Source organism: Falco biarmicus, chromosome 14 (genome assembly GCF_023638135.1).
Source record: "Falco biarmicus isolate bFalBia1 chromosome 14, bFalBia1.pri, whole genome shotgun sequence".
Classification (NCBI taxonomy): domain Eukaryota; kingdom Metazoa; phylum Chordata; class Aves; order Falconiformes; family Falconidae; genus Falco; species Falco biarmicus.
The window spans coordinates 1,655,774-1,677,225 of NC_079301.1; the positions used below are offsets into that span (position 1 = coordinate 1,655,774).

The 21,452-nt window shown below is 49.5% G+C and overlaps 1 protein-coding gene across 5 annotated transcripts in view; it reads left to right on the forward strand.

The window, feature by feature from the left end:
* EDA (ectodysplasin A) overlaps positions 1–21,091 on the forward strand; it is an 81,683-nt gene extending 60,592 nt beyond the window's left edge. Inside the window, exons 3-9 of one of the 5 annotated variants that reach the window (XR_008825530.1) lie at positions 6,484–6,513; positions 10,053–10,232; positions 11,571–11,605; positions 12,015–12,066; positions 14,939–15,069; positions 17,105–19,031; positions 19,469–21,091. Coding sequence is in view for 4 of the 5 variants with exons in the window: in XM_056359986.1 (XP_056215961.1) it covers positions 6,484–6,513; positions 10,053–10,232; positions 11,571–11,605; positions 12,015–12,066; positions 14,939–15,069; positions 17,105–17,356 (680 nt within the window). In the remaining variant the exon portion in view is untranslated. Of the gene's footprint in view, positions 1–6,483; positions 6,514–10,052; positions 10,233–11,570; positions 11,606–12,014; positions 12,067–14,938; positions 15,070–17,104 lie in introns of all 5 variants that reach the window. The other 4 variants (XM_056359986.1, XM_056359988.1, XM_056359989.1 and 1 more) reach the window with 4 other exon arrangements.
* The last annotated feature ends 361 nt before the right edge of the window (positions 21,092–21,452 follow it).

Below are 21,452 nucleotides of genomic sequence, written 5' to 3' on the forward strand. Positions count from 1 at the left end.
TTTTTTTTCCCAGAAGCCCCAAGTGGCAGAGAGCTGCCTTCCTGGAGAGGTGGGCGTTGTCACAGTGGGGGGGCGGGGGGGGGGGCGGGGGGCACTTGGTGGTCAGAGCTTTCTATGAGGGATGGAAGCAGCCTGCGTTGTTGGCTTAGACGCTTGAGTCCTGGGACAGCCATCTGCTGTACTACAGAGCTCAGCTTCTGTTCCTTCCCCATTAATAATGGTATCGCAGCTAATGTCCGGGAACTCATTTCAAATTCTGCTAGCTAGCTATTCCCCAGAAGTTACTGGTGGAATTGGGCAGTATTTAGAGCTTTTCTGGGATGTAGTAAGTGGTCTTTTTGTTAAACCAGATGGTTAGCAGGGTTTGGAAAAATACTTTACACAAATTTCCATAGCTGTTGAGAACAGTGATTATTAAACCTAATATTCTTCTTCCAACTACAGCCAAAAGCTCATACTTCAAAGAAAAAGCTGCTTTTTCTCTTTTTTTTTTTTTTTTAAAGTGCATAAAGACAATGTAGTTTTGAAAATGTGCATATAAGGTAAGTCACATAGAGCTCTCCACTTCTGTTTTCGTCTTCAAAATTAAATGTTCATCTTGAACGTAGCTGTGGACTTCATGACTTTAGGTCACCTTATGCTTATTTTACGAACGAGTGAGAAGTGATGTGGCATTTCTGGAAGATGCCAGCATCTCATGAATCATCAAGACTTGTGACTGATGCTGTTTGCAACCTGGGATGTGGAAAAACTTCTCAGTACCACCACCTTCTCATCTCTCAGGGGTAGAGCAGTGATGGTAATGTGGAGATGGCTCAGTTGTATGATCTGGTCTTGCATATTCCCCAAACCAGAGTCCTGCTTAGGTAAGAAGACTGATGATAAGCTGTAGTAACGTAGTGCTGGGAAGATGGAAAAGGGATGCCTTAATAATCCTTAGGGCAAGCAATGAATGATGAAAACGGGATGGCACAGCCTGTAGAGGGCATGGTGGTGGGTGCAGTGTACCTTTCCAAAACTGGTTGAACATCTTGAAGACATCAGTAGATGTCTTTGCTCTGAACTGAACGCGGATGCTGCTAGAACATGGTGGTGGCACGCGTTGACTTTGTTCTGCTCTTGGCAACTGAGAAGCTGAGAAAGCTCAGCAGCCTTCCCAGGTATTCGTCCTTTGTTTGACTGATTTCTATAATGGTCAACCTTTTATATGTTTTATATAAAATAAGCGTAATTACAAAGATCTGTTCCCATCAATAAAACCAGTTTGAACTGTTTTGCAGGAATTTAAACTATTTCTTGTTAATCCACACACACAACTAATAAGTGAACGCAGGGGGGTTTTAATATACTATTTATATCAGCATATGTCCTAAAGAAGTTTTTGATATTTTTGTATTTATAGTAAATCATAGCAGCGTGTAGCGTGCAGAAAGAAAAACTGGGGACGGGGGGGAAAGTAAACTCTATTAATCTTTATGAGAGCAAACATGTCATGTGTAATATCCTTAGGTTGCATCACCATCTGGTTTTTTTTCTGAGGCGCTTGGAAATGATCCAGCAGATGCTGGGGCTGCAGGAGCTGGGGGCTAGAACCTGCTCCCTGAAGCATGGTTAGATGTCTTCTGGTGCTTGCTGGGCCACAGCTGTGGTTTTACACAACAAAAGCCTCATCTATTGCAAATATTTCCTTCAGCTTAAGTGAGAAGCTTGCGTCTAAGTGGGCTCATTGCTGAAACACGTGGCCATGGCGCTTCTGCTAGAAGTGACTTGGCATCGCCTGGAGCCCTGCCCAGCGGGACGGCTCTGCGGGCAGGCTTGGGGGGGGGCTGGTATCGTACAGAGCTGTCTGTTCCTGCTTGTACCTTTCCCTCAAAGCTTACCACTCTTGCTGGTTTTGTATTCCCTCCCTTTCTGTTATCACGCCCTTTTATTTTCCCAACAGATGTGGAAAATAAGCTTTTGGAGAGGTCTAGGTCCCGAGCCCTGTTCAGAGCCAGGGTCTTCAAAAGGCCAGCTCGCAGTGATGCTGCTCTGCTCTTGCTAGGGAAGCCCCGTCCTGCCCTGCGGAGCTGGGCCGGCAGCTGACAGAGCTGGCCTGAGTTATTGCAGCAGGAGTCGGTGGGCTTTTCCTACAGGAAATCCAATGAAAGAGATGATAAATTTTAGAAGTATATCAGGTAGCTAGCTTGAACTTCTCACGTCGGGGTAGCAGCCTGCTTCATAGCTTAGCAGCTACGTCTTTAGTAGCTAGGCAAAAAGTACCCTCACTGCTTTCCAGAGGGACTGATGAACTTTTGAGGGACTTTCAAGCAGTGACCCGTGACAGCGGAGGGCTTGCTCTGAGCCAGAAGACCCCCTCCAGACCTGTGCTGCTGCTCCTGGAGATTAAAAGAAGCCTTCTCATTCCCAGCTTATTAGTCTTGGCGAGTGATTTGCACACATGAGGACATGCCAGCGCTGTCCTTGAGGCCCTAACAGGTCTTCTCCCTCCATGCCCATCACCACAGCCTTCCCCAGTGCTCATGGCCAACCAGGCGAGCTCAGCCTGACCATCTCTTGACCTTCCCAGGAGCCCTCCTGTGAAACTGTTCTCATTTAAATTCATTTTTCTGTGTGTAGATGATCAGGATTGGCGGCATTTTTCCCAGGATTTTCACCCCCACCTACTGCGTAGCTTCCATATTGCCCCATGTCTGCCAGAGGTATTTCCACTGAGCCATGTTTCTGTATTTCTGCCTTTCCTGGCTTTGCAACAGCAGCTCAACATGTGCAGACGTTGTCCTCCACAGCTCCATCTGAGGAGCTCCACCACCCAGCAGAAAAGTCTATTATTCCCCACGTATACATAATTCGTAGGGCTATGCATTTTGTATGACTGAATCTCATTCCATGCTTATTATCCAGAGCCATCCAGCCTGTCCTCTCTCGTATCCCCGTCCTCCTCTCTGTTAACATGCCCTGTCAACTTCCCTTCTTCTGCAAAGCAAGGCTGGAGCGAGGGCTTGAGGATAGCTGACAGCTCCTTCAAGGAGGGAATAGAGCATAAGCATAAACTTAATTTCAGGTGAAAGGCAGGAAATATGGAAGGGGATGGGCTTCCCTAGGTCTGGGGTCTGGTTTGGCCCCAAACACGAGCAGACAGCACGCGGAAAGGAGGTGGGGGACAGGGGGGATTAGTAGGAAGAAGTACGAAAGTCAAGTGCAAACATATGGAGAAAAATAGTCGTGCCTGGGTAGCGGTCACGCTGAGTACCAGCAGTCAAGACTGTGAACTTGACCTCTAGTGCCTTCATGATAGATACTTAAAGGGATTCATGAGGAGCAAAGGTGATGCCAGAAAAGCAAACTCAAGGTTCATTTTGTCAAGAAGGGAAAAGAGGTGCTGGGGAAGAGCTGACCGGTCAGTTGCTCTCAGGTCCCAGCAGGACTGGAACAGATCCGCAGATGCACCGCGGAGAAGCCCCTGAAAGCAGAGAGCGGTAGCAGGCCACATTTGTCAGTGGAGAGTTCTTCAAGTCAAACCGAATCCTTCAAGTCAAATCCGTTTCCTTCTACTTGTGGACTCCAGAGCTGCAGCAGGTATCCTGTAACTTGGTTTTTTATAAGGCTTTGATGCAGTTGAGGAACATAGTGCCATACGCCTATAATCTGTATCTCGGAGAGGAAAAAAAAAAAAAAAAGCGTCTTCTTGTGGACCTTCCTTGGAATCAGGTCATCTAATGGTCTCCGTGAAACGACAGTCAATAAATGTGGGTAGTGTAAAAGGCTTTGTGACGGGGAGCCCCTCCGCTGGAGAGGTGGGATGGCGAGGTGGGATTAACAATGTAGGAGAACGCTCCAGGAAAGCCTTAACGCTTGCCTGACTTGCAGGTATGTAACCTGCCTCGTCAATGAACAGAGAACCAGTGGGTGGTACGTGTTCAACCACTGCAGCATTTAACAAGCTTTATTGCTCAAATGTTGGGGTGCAGCCTCAGAGAAGCATGGCAGAAAGCATTTTTATTTTTTTTTTTTCTCCTCTGCACATAGCTATTGGGGCAGCGTATGGCAAGTAAAGTTTTCCAGCCTTGTGCCTCAGCACCTTTCATCCTGAGGGGAACGTAGGGCTGATTATTTCGAGGGCACTCAGCTTCTCAAACTCACTAGGAAGCTTTGTTACTGTTTTAGACTAAATTGAGAAAGAGCCCATGAGTTTACCATTTTGAGCAAAAATGAGGAAAATTCTGTCTTCTGGCATATCGGATGAACCTTATGGCTCCCTGCTACAATTAAATTATCCACCCCCTCCTATTGGGAGACGAACAGATGCAAACCCCAGAGACTCAGAAGCTCCCAAGGCTAATAATACTGTGTTTTTTTCATGTCAGAAGTATTTTTGTGTTTGTCGAAAGATTCACTTGCACAGCCGTAACATCTCTCTCTGCCGTGCCTGGAACAGATGCGTGTGTTGTAATATAGACTGTGAACATTGACATCGCATGTGGTTCTCATTCCTCCCATTCATCTTTGAAGCTAATTGGTTCCATCCATTTCAAATGTGTTTGGCTCGCCGCAGCTATTTGTACTTTCACTCTGGTTATAGCACTAATGGTGTGATATATATAACATGAAATAAACTCTCGTGACTCCGAGGTCTGAAGAGACACATACACAGCACTTGCATTTAGCTTGCTGTGTTGTTTGGGTTTTTTTAAATGAAATCCTCCAGACAATTTTTTTTTTTGCTTCACTGAAAATGTTATTAACTAGCTGATGCCAAGGATGAGGGCCGGTGGAGATCACCGGTGTGATCACGGCTCATTCTGCATCGGCGGAGCTCAGAAAATGCCAAAAGAGGAGCCTGTCGATTTTGCCACACATCAAAGGTTTTGAAGATCATCTGCTGGTGGTGGACCTGCTGGCTGGCTTCGGTGTTGCTCCCTGGCAGAATGCTGGGGCTGGCATTGTTAGAAACCGAGGTGTTGTCCTAGCGACGTGTTTTAATACTGTGTATTAAAATTAGCAGGAATAGTAAATTAGATAATGCCATAATAAAGACATTCCTGTGAGGGCGGCGCTGGCAGAGGCTGCCCAGAGCAGCTGTGGGTGCCCCATCCCTGGGGGTGCTCAGGGCCAGGCTGGACGGGGCTGGGGGCAACCTGGGCTGGTGGGAGGTGTCCCTGCCCCTGGCGGGGGTTGGGGCTCGGGGGGCTGTCAGCTCCCTCCCAGCCCAAACCAGGCTGTGATGCTATGACAGTTTTCCTGTGACCCAACAGCTTAGTGTGGGTGAATTCATATTCCCGTTGAAAAGGCATCAGTAAGGTTATTGAATATTTCTCGGGTCCTGCTCGCATCTTTCCTCTAACCAGCCACAGGAATGTGGCACTCCGGTGCTGTTGCCTTTCTCTACCACTGCAGCCCTGGAGCAACTTCATTACCTTCCATTCGTTACAAGTGTATCTCGGTTAAAGGTGACTTCAGTCTTTGGTGTGTGTTTAAACACAGGTTTTAGAGGGATTTCACTGATGAACAGCAAGGAAATATTGGGGGATTTTTGCAGTTCATCCCCATCCATGATTAATTTTTGAGGAAGTGATGGAACATGTTTCACGCTTCAGCTTCTGCTCAAGAAGTCATGTTTCTCAGATTCACTATAAATGTTTTCACTTCTTGCTAGGGAAGCTTGTATTCTCATTGTTTAAATAAGCTAGTTCATACTAATTATTTGCTTTTGTTTTTCCTAGACTTTTATTATTATTTTTAAACAACTTGGCTCACAAGAATTTGGGTTACTGCTCTCAGCTGAGGGCCGAGTCATGCTAACTTTCTTCTTCCCTGTGCTCATAGGGGAGTGAAGTGTGCCAGCTGTAAATGCTAAGCTTGGCACGTCAGGCTTATTGAAGACAATTCAGGTACGGCTGCAGAGACCACAGATGCGTCCATTGTCCGCTGGAAAAATAATCTGCTGCCCAGGGTTGTATTTTTAAATGGCTGCTGTTGAGTCTCAGGATTTCTTCTGCTTGGAGGTTTGATGTGTTGTGCTTCTGTCAGCGACCCCAGGGGGTACATATGGCCAGCCTGTGGGCAAAGCTCTGAGCGGTGCTCTGCTGAGCTGGTATCTGGGAGGAAAGCTCTGGCTCAAAGCTGAAGAGCATCTGTCACCTGAGCTTCGCCGCTGGCCATCAGCAGGTGGCTTCACTGTCTTTGCAACAAAGGGGAGAGCTGCCCACCAAAACTCACTCACTTGTGCTACACCAGCCACGGGTTGCTAGCTTGAGAGAGGGTAAAGCAGATCTGGGTCCTGGTAAAATCGTTACAACTTTGCTGTAATTGTTTGTAGGAAGCAGAAGGCTCTCCGTCTTTGGCTTACTGGTTTTGTTGCCGATTTTGTTCCCGCTCTGGAGAAGATACCCCGAGGCTCAGTGGGTGTTGATGGCAGTGGGGATTTTCTAAGATGAAATGATAACTGAATTTCACTAGTTTTCTGGTTTTTTTTCTTTGTAGGTCCAAGTTCAGTGAAAAACAAGAAAAAGGGTAAGTCTGAGTTTTGATTTCATTTTCCTTTCCAGGCTGATGTTACCCAGCTACGAATTCTCTTTAGCCAGCCCAGAGGAGAAGCCAGCGAGAGGTTCCCTCTCCGGGCAGGGCAGGGACTGACGTGGTGCGTGGTCCCACGGTGCAGACCGTCCGCTGCTCCCATGTCCCCATGTTGCTGTGGCAGGACGGTGTGACCCAGCGGTGGCAGGGCAGCACAGGTGCTCGCTGAAGCCTTCCTTAAAAGCCAAAGGACGTTAATGATGTTGTATAGAAGTAATCCTGAAGACACTATAATTAAATAGTTGAGCAGAGTTGAGTTATATGCCAGCTATCGGGAGCCGCTTGCTGCAGGTTGGGGTCTCCTTCAGACCCACCAAAGTCAGTGCAGAAACGCTCTGCATCTCGCTTCTGGATGTGCCGTAACCTCAGGAGCATCGCTCTGTGTCTGGCCTGAGTTTTGCTCGGCCCCATGGGTGTTTTGTCTGATTTTGTTCCTCAAGCTTTTTGCAACGGATGTTTTTTAAAACATGTGTGGATGAGTGTTGCGACTTGGGCTATTCAGGAGGCAGCCCTGTGTTTCTGTGGGGTGTCTGATGCCACCTTTGCTTGCGTAGGACTCCTGGGGAATGCTTACGGTCGCTCTCACACCTACTTGCTACCAGGATCTTGAGCGAGTCAAGGGATCCGAGTTGCTTTATAAACTGATCCTCAAAAGCACGCTGCAGTCTTGATTTCAGGGAAGCACAGGCAGATTACCGGTTTTTGCTCCTTGTAACCATCAAAACATTTCTGTGCATGTTTTAAAGTGCCTGTTCGCTGCGGGGTGTGGGTGATGAGAAGCACAGCCGCTGTGGGCAGCTGCACCGACACAGGGGCTGGAGCGGGCGCGCAGCGCGTGCTGGTGGCCAAGCCTACGCAGTGAAGCACTGGCAGGTGCAATGCCAGCTCACTGCTTACTGCCTTACATACCTAAGGTGTAGTTAACTAACAGAACAGCTAGCTGTTCGGTGCTTTGCTGTGTCCCTTGAGAGACCTCCCCACGCGTGCTGGGAGGCAGCCGGGGCTCCAGCCCACGGCCAGGACCTGTGGGAGCAGGAGTGGCTGAGCTCTGCGTGGCTGTGCTACTTCAACAGCACGTCAGGTCACCTTTAATCCTTGGATACAACCTCGAAATGCACAGCTGAGAAGTTGAGACAGGTCACGGTTAGTTTATATTTACTCTCAAAAGCAGCATAAAATTTTATGTTTGTCCTAACAAAACTTTGAAACCTTAAACCTGTGTTAAATCGGCCAAACTAATCGCAAGTGGTGACTGTGGTACTCGTAGCAACTCTGGAGTAGCAGGACACTCTCACAGAGCTGTATTATATACAGCTATAGTGCTGTATAAAGTAGTTTAATGTTATGGTGTTGTCACATGTAATTTTTTTGAGAGTTAGAGCTTATTGTTTGGCAAATGATGAGTAAGGAAGACTTACTGGTTCTGCCTGCTCTGAGTTTTGGAGCCTGCCTAGTGCATGTGGGCAAAGACGGAGACTTGGCACACCGGGATGTGGGTGCTGGAGACCCTCCCTGGAGAGCTGCTTGTGGTGGGCTGGGGTCCCCCCAGTGAGAAGATTAATTGAAAGCTTTATACATACTGAATATCTATTTTTTTTGCCTTGTGACTTTCCTAAGTGAGGTTCTATTAATGCAGTAAAGTAGCTGAAATTACTTGAAGGAGCGGAATGCACGGAAAATAAAGTGTCCCTGTGCGGCATCAGAATTATGTGCAATTGTTTTACTGCTAAACTAGCAGCTCATTTAGTAGCAGACCAGATTTCTGAGACAGATTAGTTAAACCAGCTGTAATGTGTATCCCTCCTGGGAAGGAAAGCAAAGAGTGACAGCAGCAGGATTCCTGACGTGGTGCGTATGATCCTTCATTCAGATGGCCTATATCAGAGGGGATGTGAGTGAGAAGAACTTAGTATGTGTGCTTTAGGGGAAAGAGGTAAGGTGTTTGCTTCAAGGTGATCATTTCCAAAGCTAATCATTGTCCCGAGGAGGAGCAGGAGAACTGCTGGATTAGAGGAAGGCTGGCTTGTTGCCAGCTCAGATTTGAAAGCACGGCTACTAATCTGGCCAGAAATACTGCTGCAAACAATTTGTCCCCTTAAGCCTTTGCCCCGTTTTTGTAGGATACCAGCATTACTTTCATTACCCGTGCTTTCTTTAACTTAGTTTTCTGCACATTGAAACTAAACCGCACAGTTGTCCCACGCCGATTTCCACGTACCCTTGTTCATGGCTAGCGGCCATCTAGAGATTTCCACCACTGTGCTAACTAAAATAGATGTTTCTTTCCTTATAGTTGTGTTCCTGACAAAGAGTAATATTTAGTAGAGAAATGAGTACATAAACGTACTCAGAAACCATTCCAATAACCATTACTTCATATCCTAACTGCTGCTGTCATCTAATTCTGTCCTTAGAGCTGACTTTGTTTCAGCAGTTGAAGCAATTTTGCTAAGTTAATCGAGCTCTTTGTCATAAAAGCTGTTAAAAAGTTGCATTTTAAGAATGATGTCGAACTAACATAATTTCAGTCAGGGGTCTGGAAAACGAGCACAGGTCAGGCTTTCCCTGCAGACCTTATTTCAGTCCATGGTGCCCAAGAGTCATTTTTACTTACCTGCTTGTGCTGTTGCTCTTCCTGGGACCACGTAATGAGATGTGTTTGAGCATCGTGGCCATTCTTCAGTGCTCTCATCCACCTAATTGGGTTGGTCCTTCCCATACCCCTCCATCCAAAGCTCAAAATGCACATTTAATTATTTGGAGGCATTGTGGCATCTCAGCCCTTCGTCCATGTGAAGGGCATCCTCTGGGTGCCCACACTGCAGTGGCGGCGATGCCTCCTGCATCCCTGGGTGCTCAGCTCGGAACTGCCCTCTGGAGGCACCTCTCCCTCAGACCGGCGATGGAGCCGGGGGGATTCTGTGTTAATGCCTCCATATCCAGCAGGTAGAAAAGACTGCAACTGTTTTCCATCAGAAAATGGAAAACTTGAGAAACTGTGGAGCGGTTCGTTATGACTTCTAACGCTCCAGCTTGCACCATGCTGCGCTGCAGCGTGCAGCTGCTCAGAGGGAGCACCCCAGCCTTGCCGTTGGGGTGCACCCAGCTGGGGGGGCTGCCTTTGGGGGCTGCGGGACCACCCGTGGCCAGAGCTCTGGGGCAGAGACCATCTGAGTTTCCGTCTCTGGGGAGGCCTTGGAGAGCCCACGTGCCTCATTTAAATGTAATTGCATGTGCTGGAAGGAGCCTGCAAGGCGGGGACCTGCTCTTCCCTGCCAGCAGCATCGTCCTCAGGGTGCAGAGCTGTGGGACCCCTACCCCAGCTGGCTGGGTGCTCCTCCTTGCCCCTGCCCTCCAGCCAGCCATGAGCCATCCCCAGTCTTCTGCTTTCCTCCTTCCCACGGATTTCCTGCAGGTAAAAGACCTTCCTGCGCTTGGTGTGCACACGAACTAACGTTTGACCTTCTATTTTTCAGGTAAGAAGGCTGGTCCTCCAGGGCCCAATGGTCCCCAAGGGCCACCAGGTCCTCCTGGGCCCCAGGGTCCCCCTGGCATTCCCGGCATCCCCGGGATTCCCGGTACAACCGTCATGGGACCACCCGGCCCCCCTGGCCCCCCAGGCCCTCAGGGACCACCTGGACTGCAGGGCCCCTCAGGTGGGTGTCCCCCTCTCTGCTCACAGCCTTTGCACACTGGGGGGACGCAGGAGGTGCCATGGTGGCACCGCTGCTGTACCAGCACATAAAAACGCTCCAGGTTTGCACCTGAGGACAGAGGAATGTCTGAAGGCGACGGTGCAGCATCGCGCGTAGGACTCGGGTGTTCCTGGGCTCGTCCCTGCACCCAGGGGGGACGAGGGGAGCAGCAGAAGCTCCACAGCCCCGTGGGCTGCACGGTGGGAGCCCAGTGCAGCCATTCAGGGTGCGATGCTGCAGGCGAAGAGGGATGCAGAGAAGGAGCAGCAAAGACCTACGGAGCCTCAGTAGCTTTTAGGTGTCCTCCTGAAGTCTGCCGTGGATCGATTTCCATGTGCGCAAACTGGCTGCAGGGTGGCTTTTCCCAGCGGTGACTCGGTGTCTGGGTTCATTCCTCCTGAGCTGACCCAAGGCCGAGCTCTGCATCGGGAAGGCTGACACTTGGCACAGCCATGAAGCCGGCCCAGGAACTGCAGGAGCCCAGGCAGCTTGGCCCCCGTACCGGCCAACTAGAAATACATTTGTCTCCTGCAGTTCTTGGTTTCATTTTCCTTTGTTTCTTTGTATCTGCACCATATTGTTTTCTGCATGGAGTCATGTGCCAATGATTTTGTTGAAAATCCCTGAATTTAATAATTCTTTAAAGTGCAGATTAGTGGAAGTTCACGTTGGTGTTGGTTGGATATATATGAACAGTCTAGTATTAACAAATGTATTTTCAGAGAAACCAGGACTATTACCCTATAGCTCACACAGCTCTCAAAGGAACACTTGGTTGACTTCTCCGTTTCTATCTCCGAAATTGCCAAAGCAGAGGCCAGGAGCAGCATGAGGTCCTTAGCACTCCAGAGTGCTGCCCACAAGCATCTCCTCTTTAATAGAGATTTGGCTCTCGGAGCAAAGAGATTTCAGCGTGCAGCTTGAATGCAATGAATGACCTGAGTTACTGCGGAGTGAAACTTGTAATCTTTGCAGCCAAGAGGCTTTATTGCCACTACCGATCAGGAAAAGGGTTGTGCACTTTTTTCTTCTAGTGGAAACTGGTTGAATAACGTTGGGGAATTTTGATGATCTTAGACAGAAATGCAGGAATAAACCAGGAAAAAGTAGGATGAATCTTTTTTCTTGTTTGTGTACTTTTTAACACAAAGCTGTGCCCCATACCCCTGCTACTGTCCTCCTCCGGTTATAAATGGGGTTTTAATGGTTCTTACGGGGTAAGCGAAGTTTTTTTTGTAGGAGTGTTTACTGCAGCTCTTTCAAGCTTCCTCTTCAATGGTGTGAAATTGCATTTTGCAGGTGCCACAGACAAGGCCGGCTCCAGAGACATCCAGGTTGGTTGATCACCTTTCAAGGGAAAAAGCCCAGCTTTGGCTGGATCTTTGTAAGCGTTACCGGCTGTGTTTGCTAACGTTCCGTTCTGTGGTATAGCTCTGAAAGACACCCACTGCTTCCTGCGTGTGCTAAGTCATAGATGCATTGGGTGACTGCCTGAGCTCACCCTTTTTATTGCTCAAAAGAAAACCATGTTAATCTGGCTTGGGCTTCTCGCCTCTTCTCCGGTACTTAAATATGCTGTTGTCAGCTGCTCTGATCTTTTTTTCGTTTAATAAAAGCATTTATGATCTTAAGGCACTGTCATGCCTCTGTACTGCTCACCAGGGCTGTGGAGGTGTGTCGAGTGGCTGTAAAATGGTGCGGTGTTTCCCATTAATTTTAAATCCCCTGTGATCTCGTTTGCAGCCAGCTGTGGTCCACCTCCAAGGCCAAGGCTCAGCAATCCAAGTGAAGAATGGTAAGGATCTCATGATATTGGCTGTTGCTGAAAAGAGCCCAGCCTGCACCTGTAGGCTCATATCTGGGTCTGGGTCCATCCCGTAGCACGACACCCCAGTTATCCCCGTGGCTGGCCTCGCTCCAGGGTAGTCTGATTCCCCTGCCCACACCCCTTTAGAGGAGTCTCCATCCCTGCTTCCCCTGCACTCCTGTTTACCTCCCAGATGATCTCTATCCTGACCTCCCAGCAATTCTGTCCTGCCAAATCTCCCTTCTCCTTGATCTCCAGACATGTGCTGTGCCTCCTCCAACCTGCTGTCCTAGCAGCGGTCTTCCTCAGCCCCTCGATGGCCAGCCTTCTTTCCCATTGTGTTCCAATTTTAAGCCCTCAGTGTATCCTTTTCCTGGCTTGGCCCTATTAGCCTGTGTTTTTCTCCAGCTTCCCCAGTAATTTATGGCAGGGGAAGGCACAGCTGTAGCATGAGGGCACAGAGGTGCACAGCCACCGGCTCCTCCTGCGTTACGCTGCGCAGCCCGCAGCCTCCATGGTCCCTCGTGCATCTCTGTCCCCACCGACAGCCTTTAAGCTCAAGTCCTGCCAAGCCATTTCGCATCCACAGGCAGCTCTTTGCTCCCCTCCTTCCTCCCCAAATCCCTATCCAATTTCTGCTCGAGTTCCTGCTCTTCTTGCCAACAGCTGGGTCTCATTCATTAGCTGCTGCCTCCCTGCTCACGATGTCTGGCTGTGCCGGAGAGGAGCTGGCTGTGTTGTCCCCAGCCGAAGCCACCACGTGCAGCTCCCCAGGGAGCACGGGCAGCAGCCCCCGTGCTCGTCCCCCCATCCCAGAGCTGGGGGGCTGCAGTTCCCACGGGCTGGTGCAGCAGGGATGGGGCTGCAGGAGCCGTGTCCACCAACCTCTGTCCCGTGCATGGGATGACGAGGGCTGGCCAGCGCTTCTGCTGAAAGGCAGTTCCTTTCTTTCGGTAGATGCGAGCTGTGGGAGCCGAAATTTCTGATGGTTAGGGAAGTATGCTTGCAGTGGGGTGGGGGAAAGCTCCCCAGAACAAAAAGGAAACCGGCTGTTCCTGAGAACAATGCGAGGGAAAAGATGCTGTTTTGCTTATGTTCAGAAAGTAATTATCCCTTTATTAATGGGAAGGCTGTATGTTTACAGAGCGTACGCTACTCTCTAAGAGGGGGAATTGCCCTGTGAGTGTGCTTCCCTGCTGCTCAGGAACAATCTGACGCCGCGAGCCATTAATGCTGTCCAGCTGACAGCCAGCAGAAAGCACAGCCGGGCTGGCTTGCGACCGGGGGCAGGGAGCTGAAAAGCAGATGAAGACTGGGAGGAAAAGAGTTGATAAAAAAAGTTTGATGAAAGGAGACACCTACAGAGAATGGCTCTGTTCCGGGCTCGCAGCAAAGGTGTCCTCTGGACCTGCGTGTTGGCCCGTCCAGAGAGCAGAGATCCCCTCGTCTTGCTAGTTACTCCAGTGCCAGAGGACTGGGTGGCGGATCTATAAATCCCTGACTGTGTTGGGGACCCCAGTTAGGGGATAATGTGGTGTGACGTGATGCAATTTCATACTTCGTTGTTATCTTGGCTTTTAAAAACCTAGGAAATGTAATGACAAAGCATTTGTTACAATAATGCTAGTTACAAAGTCAAGAATGTTGAAGTCAAGGAATACCAGAATTAAAAAAATCGTTTGTGTAACCCTAAGCTGGCCTCCATGCACAGATGTGTCCCAAGAGACAGTGCAGTCCCGTAGCTGCACATGATTTTTTTACGTAATAACCCTTGTCTCTTTTGCTGCAAGGCCTGGTTTTCTTCTGGGGATGACCTCAAGGCTTGAAGCGGGGGTGAAGGCTGTATCATGATGCTTCTGCTGAGAGCATCTTCCAGCCCAGCAGCACTGAGGCGGGGGCAGACAGACCGGCCACGTGTAGTCCCACTCCCATCAGACAGGAATCCCGTTGTCATCCTGGCCTTGCTGTGGTCCTCATGGACGTATCTGCTGATGTTGGTCTTCAGCACGCTGTCTGCTGAAACTCCGCTTTGTTTAGTGTGGAAGCTGGGGAGAGAGCGGTGGGGAGGGGAGGAAATGGGATGGAAAGTAGAGGAAGAGATTTAATAGTCTCAAGGCTGTGTGATGTCAGCTGAGGGTCTTTTCTTGGAGAATTGGATCCTGGTCCTACCTCCGCTGCCGAGTTTATTCCGTGCTATCAGGGAAGGCGCCAGTAACAAAGTTTTTACAAGGGCTGTGAACAGATGCTCTTCAGGAGGTACCTGAAGAAGTGCTGTTATGATCGCAACTGCCAGAAGTCTTTTGGGATCTGCAGCTGAACATACAAAAAATAACATGAAAAATCAGCCCCTGGCCTCTCAGGTGGATTAACAAAACTTGGCAAACACCTTACCGTACTGGCATTGATTTCCATGTGCCGGAGTGTCTTTGCTTTGGCGTGAGGATGATACTGGGAATGTGTTTCCAGGCTGGTAAAACACTTAAATGTGATACTAAGCTTAGCGTAGTGTCAGGAGGAGCAGGCTGGGCTGTACCCCGCACAGGGCAGCACAAAAGGCCGTACGCCAGTTTTCAGGGGTGAGAACTGCCCTTGACAAGGACGAGCAGAGATGTGGACGAGTGGTGCTGTGCACCGCACGGCATGGGTGTCCGGCAGCAAGGGGTGGCATAGCTGTAGGGAGGGGTCCAAACGGACGCACCCTGGGCTTTAATTCTGGCATTTTCTTACCGAGTTCCTTGACTTTTCAACTTGAGTCTGTGCCAGCTGTTGTGTATGAAACCTTGCAATGTCATTGTATTTCTGTGCTCCTGCGCTTTTCATTCTGATGGGTACTGAGTGACTGCCGTTTTCTCATACTGAGATCTTTCAGGTGGAGTCCTCAATGACTGGTCTCGCATCACTATGAACCCCAAGGTGTTTAAGCTGCATGCCCGCAGTGGGGAGCTGGAGGTACTGGTGGACGGCACATACTTCATCTATAGTCAGGTAGAAGTGAGTACGGTCCTAGGCCTAACTCCTATTCTTGTGTTCCAATGGAAGCCTTGCATGAACCACGAGAGGGCTCCAGACAACTAGCAAATGCCAAGAACTTGTATGTACTTTTAACCCCTTCGTGCTCTAGGAGATGTGTGTCGGAGGAAGACCTTAGCGGTTTGAAGTGCAAGGTCACACATCACGCCGTGACACCAGCTGCAAGGGATTAGTTACCAAAACACAGGCACAGCTGCCCAGCCAGATCCCACATGCCACCAGTGCCTTTTTTTTTTAATTCTCCACATTGTCTGTCCACTCATTCGCCAGCCCATCTAAACCTCCTTGCAGGGCAAGGGTCCTGGCAGGATGCTGGGCTCTGTGCTTAGAATGAGGTGTAAGACCAAAACCCTGACACCTCCTGATTGTTTCGAAGCCTTGTCACTCTTTGTAAGCATAGGACTCTCAGCCTGGGTGGCTTGGCCAAACTCCAGCCAGGTAACTCCATTTTGCCTCCACCTTTGTGTAGCTTCAGACCGACACGATGTGCCAGCAGCTGTGCCATGCAGCAGGGCGGCTCGGCTGCTGCCTTAGCTGGTACCGACGATGGATGTACAGACCTGCTCCTGTAAAAAAGGCTAAAGAAGGGCTAAAGTAATAAATCACTGTATTAGGATTTAGTTTACAGCTAATTAAGGCATCATTTCCTCTCCCCATTCAAATGAAATGCAGGAGGTGGACTGTCATTTGACACGCTGCTGCCAGTGTCTTGCAAATCTCTGACCAGAAGCGCTGCGCTGCGAAGCTCTCCCCTTCCGAGGGCATGCAGGGTGTCCACCCACCTGTGGACGGAAAAACTCTTCTGGGGCAGATTTTAGCAAGGCAAGAGAGTTTCTGTGTGACACCCACAACTAAGCAACTCCCACCTTGCTCCAGGCTTCTGATACCCCCTCCTGCTCATGCTTCGCCTCCATGCAGCCGGCAGCCCCGCCGGTGCCGTACCAGGTCGGGTACGGTGGGCGCTGGGTGTCAGGTTAGGGGCTCTTCCACAGAGCTGGTTACGTGTCTGGTTTGGATGGGGACAGGAAAACTACGTGAGCCAAAGGATAAAGGATAATCGATTCCCGAGTGCTTAATGCTAATTGCTGGCCACCACATTGTGCCTCTGAAACCTTTGTTATTTGTAGCCCATCAAGGAGAAAGGGGGCTTAGTCTCGCATAGCTTCTGTGGTCGCAGGGTGTAGACTAAGAAGAATTAGCAGATGCATCCAAACTGGCTGGTTTTCATCTGTCGGGAAGAAGCAGCTCCCTGGGACTGACTTCTCTTTGGACAGGTCTTTCTCATGCATCCCGCAGTTCTTCAGAACCGGTGTGTGGGAGGAGGTTAAGTAACGAGTCACGGAGCCCTGGGGACGTAGGTGCCAGATCTAGGGGTTAAATCAGCAGAAACACTGTAAGGGCACTTGCTTCCAAGCTGTGGAGGTTGAGAGTGTGTCTTCCCTGTAATAGCTTATGCCTTTGAAAGCACCACAAGTCCAATTACAAAGGCGCTGTACAACTGCCAGTACACCTTAGGGCATTTTTGATGTCAACACTAAAGGAGGCTCATGGGACCCAGAAAGCAGGACTGGCCAGGTAAGTGAAAGAGGACTTCAGTTAAAATATTTCTGTCTGTTTGTTGGATGAAAAGCTGTTTGTGGCAGACAGGGTTGTCTACACGGTTTTGTAACTAGGCCTGTGCAGGTTTGTAATTTTTCCTGTGATCAGCAGGGTCCAAAGCAAGGATTCGTAGCTCAGCCTTAGATACGTGGATTCACGGATGCTTGCATGCTTGTGGTAGTATGAAGCGGAGTACAGAGTTTCCTCGTGTTTGGTTGGCTTGGGGTTCCTTCTGCCTCAAACAGGACGACCTCCCATGAGTGTAGGTGTCCCGGGGCCAAGGAAGGGATTGTCAGCAGAGGGAACGTACACGATGTACGCACTGAAAGGAATGTGGACTTGTTCCATGTGCACAAATACACTCCTTAATACCTTTCTTCTTCCTGCTTCACATCAGGTATACTACATAAACTTCACAGATTTTGCCAGCTATGAGGTGGTCGTGGATGAAAAGCCCTTTCTGCAATGCACTCGGAGTATTGAGACCGGCAAGACCAACTTCAATACCTGCTATACAGCTGGGGTCTGCCTCCTCAAAGCCAGGCAGAAGATTGCTGTGAAAATGGTCCATGCTGACATCTCCATCAACATGAGCAAGCACACAACTTTCTTTGGGGCCATACGCCTAGGAGATGCACCAGCATCCTAGACGAACTTGGCATGTCCAAGGATACTCACAGAACTGCACAGTGCTGCTGTTCATAAGCGTATCAGTATTTCAGGGGGTTCTGTAATCCGGCCATAAAGAAAACTGATCCAGAGCTATTTATTCCTATATGTGAATGCAGGAAGCACAATTGTCTTCTGTGACTTGCATGGAGACTTGGATCAAAAAGCTAGTTGAAAAAGCATTGTGAGGAGGAAAGGCTGTTGTGTCTGCCTTGTCTCAGTATTTCCAGTATTACTGCACTGATACTCTGCTCTGTGATCTTCACACGAGGCTTGTTGAGAGTGGTGTGGGTCTCTGCTTTTATGTTGCACTAGCAAGAGCATCCCAGGCGGTAGTGGGAGAAGACAGACTAATGTCCACATTGTCCTAGCCAGGCACTCCTGCTTCTGCACACTAACGAAAGCAAGAAAGGGGGTTTCTGGTTTTCCGCCTTCCCAGTTGGAACTGGAATGGCTGCGGGGTGCGAAGGGAGGTGAATAAGACAGGGTCAGTGGTGTTTACATTCATCCTCAGGAGTGCGAGCAAAGAAGGCGAAGTGCCTCTACCTAGAGCTTGGAAGCAGGCTGCAAAAGCAGTAAGTGCAAGAGGAAGATGAATACTTAATAGAGCAGGCTTAGCAGATAGGAAACTGCCTCCACATTCCAGAAATATCACAAAGTCCCAAAGAAAATGCCGACTACCGGTTCCAGCGCCTCTGCTACTTTCAGCTCCTGCCATTACCCCAGAGGTATACCTTGCCCTAATGGGGGCTGCCTTAAAGTACTGCTGCTGTTACAGCAATTTGTGTTTTGTTGGGGGTTTTTGTTGGGTTGGGGGTTTTTTTTGGTCTTTTTAATTAATATTTTGCAAACCAGAACACATTTCTACAGGCTTCACCCAGCCATGTAGAGCAGACACAAATACTTGTGAAAACACTCTGAAGAAGTTTGTCATGTTTAAGAATAAAATATTCAAACAGGAAATTTTTTTTCTGTTTTAATAGCAACTGTCCCACTTTTAGATGTGGTTTTTATCCTTCCCTCCCCCCATCCCTTTCCTTTTGGCACCCTTCTACCTAAAATGTTCTATTAAGTGGTGGTGATGGAGTCTCTAGCAAAAAAAAAAAAAAAAATGTATTTAAAAAGTCTGGTCCAGCATGAAGTCACCACTTTTTCTTTTCTCTGAGCCCTGCTGAGTCTAGTCATAACTCGATTTCTGGTGACTAATAGAAGAGCTGGGATGCTATTGTTTCTTTTGGCTTCTTGAGCAACTCTCTCCCGTTACCTCCCCTCAACTGTGGAGACCTAAAGCTATAAGATGTGCTTGAGCTGAGGAAGAGGCTGAAGCGCTAATTGCTCTTTTGTGTCATGCCTTGGCTTGTTGCTTGGTTGTGTCGTTTTTGTTTTTTTTAAACTGGATTTCTTTTCAGAACATGTTTTTTCTTTGAAAACTAAAGAGGGTGATGAAGTTTCAGCCTATGTAGCGAACGGGACAAGTCACGAACCGGCGTCTCGGTGATGACCTGCATCTCCAAGCAGAGGTGTCTCAGCCGTGGTCACCTGCAGGGCCATGGGAGCAGACGTGTCTCAGCACCGTGCTGTAGTGACTGATCTGACCGCAGAAGGGTCCACCCTGGCTGAAGCATTCTTGGCTCCATCGCTTTCCCCCATCCGTAGTGAGTGATCTCACTTGCCAAGTATTGCAGTTATTGGGAGATAAATATTTCTTGGGGGCACCCAGCTTTGGCTACAGCCTCGCTATTCACAGGAGGCGTGCAGTTTGTAAAATAACTGCTTGAAAAATTGCCTGCTATTTCTTTTTCAGTATGTTCTTCTCCTTTCTAGCCTTAACATGTTGGGCTACCAAGAGCCTTAGGGGCACTTAACTAGCCTTTGTGGTTTATTTCCTTTAAAATGGATTAAGAAGGACATGTTCCTTTGACAAGAATGAATCGGGACAACCGTGTATAGTGAGAACATTAAGCAAATCGTTAACAGAATTGCTTTAGAATACAGCTTGGACAGCAAGACTTAGGGCAAGCATAAACCATGCGAGGGGCGGCTTGGGAGAGGACGATGGGTGTAGTTTGCATTCCTTGTCCCCCACTGGCAGGGTCTGTGATGTGCTCCTGACTGTGGCTGCGGGCAGGAGGAGGCAGGGGCCCTTCTCTCCACCAAAGTCCTTTACATCGTTGCTGAGTTCCCTCTCTGGCATGTGCCTGGAATGCGGGACGAGAGCAGAAGGGAGAGGTTCCTGCCATGGAAAGTGTTAACGGGCTTTTTCTGTTGCTGGCGTTACACCGAAGCATGAGCTCGGTGTAGGTGAGTTGGAGATGTGGAGTTGGATTCGGGTATGGAGTTGGAGAGCAGAGACTACCTGACTGCAGGTGGCCTTGGTGCCACAAGAGCCATGTTCATCCCGGAGATGAGCAGGCGGATCGCCAGTCCTGCAGCAGCCGAAGAGTCTGTATACTTGAAGCCCTTTGGCCTCTCCAGCAACAAGTTCTCGTTAGTGCGGTATTACAGTGCAGGTTACCTAGGCTGTAGTATAGACTCTTCTATATGATGCTTCTCCAGATGGTGTCCCACCATCTTTGGTGCCTCTTCCCCTTAACTGGAGCCAAAAAGGGCCTGGAAGCAGCTCAGAGGAGCATGAGGAGGATGCGCATGGGAGGTTTTAGCAAACTCCAGCAGGAACAGGGCCTTGCTCCAGTCTTTCCGTCTGATGTCTTTGAATGTTGGTGTATCTCGGTTCCTAGTCTGGTTGAGGAGGAGGTGCTTCGTTTATAGACAGACTTCTGCGTATCTGAGACGGCGGACACACAAGCCTTCCGTGTGCCAGCCTTCCTCTCCGGCGGTACTTGCTGGCTCTGCTCTTACCTGCGTGCCTTGGCTCTGCTGCCCAACTTTCGGCTGGACTCCAGCTGCAGAAACATAGCGAACAGCTCATCGGTACGTAACGCATCGTCCGAAACCCTTCTCTCTCCCAAGCTCCTCTCTACAGAGGCAATGTCTAGGGAAGCTGGCTTGGCTGTTGTGTTCAGGCCCCTTTTTGAGGGAAGGATTCCTTTCAGTAAAGGCTTTAGGTCACGGCTCCTTGCCCAAAACTACCCGGCCCTTGCTCGCCTCCAGCACCCGCCTTGCCCAGGTAGGCGGCCGTGGTCTCCCTGCCACCCTGTCCCCATCAGGGGACGTGGCATCATCCTGCCACCGAACGCAGCATTGGCTGGTTAGAAAAGGGCACCGGAGCTGCCCCGGGAGGGGGATGGGCAGAGTGCGTTGGCTCATCCGTTTTTCTTCCCCTCTTTCACAGCAAGAGGAGGAGCGCGGGGGGTCGGTCCCCCCCACTGCAGGCTGGTGGCCGCTGGCTCCCGTCCTGGCCCCAGGCTGTCCTGGCGCAGGCTTTGGGGGAAAGGGGAAGGGACAGCTGCAGCTGCGCCTCGTGGCTGTGCCCACTTACAGCCTCACCCCCACCGTGCCATCCCCACCCCCCATGTCCATCACTCTCTCTCAGACACCCCAATGAAAGTGTAACGGTAGAGGAGGTGTGGGAAGAGGGACACGAGTCCCCCCGTTACCCATTAGAGCTGCACGGTGATATACTGATGCTGTTTTGTGCTTTGGCATCTTTATTCAAGACACTATCTGTATATAAAATATACATAATGTATATAAATTAGGATGTAAGTTTATGTAAATTGTCAATATTTTCTTTGCAAATAAAGCTTTTTCCTGATCTCAGTGTTCTCGGTGGGACGTCCTTCCTCAGCCAAACCAGGAATTTCTCTGGAAAGTCTTTACAACTAGTGCAAAGTATGTCAAGTGCACTTGTGCAATGGGACGCAGCTGAAAGGCAAAGCATCTCCCCATCCTTTGGGGAGTAGTTGATACGCACCTGCTGCAGCCACCACCGCTGATGCGAGAAGCACCGGTCCCCCTCGTCGGGCTCAGAGCTGCTCAGCGTTTGGCTTCCCAACTCCCTGCTGCTCTCTGCAGTCAGGGATATGTGCAGAGAACAGTGTTGTTATCGCTATTTCCTGGGGAAGTAGTACAGAATTGATGTACCTAGGTAACCAGGTGCCCTCTGCCTCCATAAC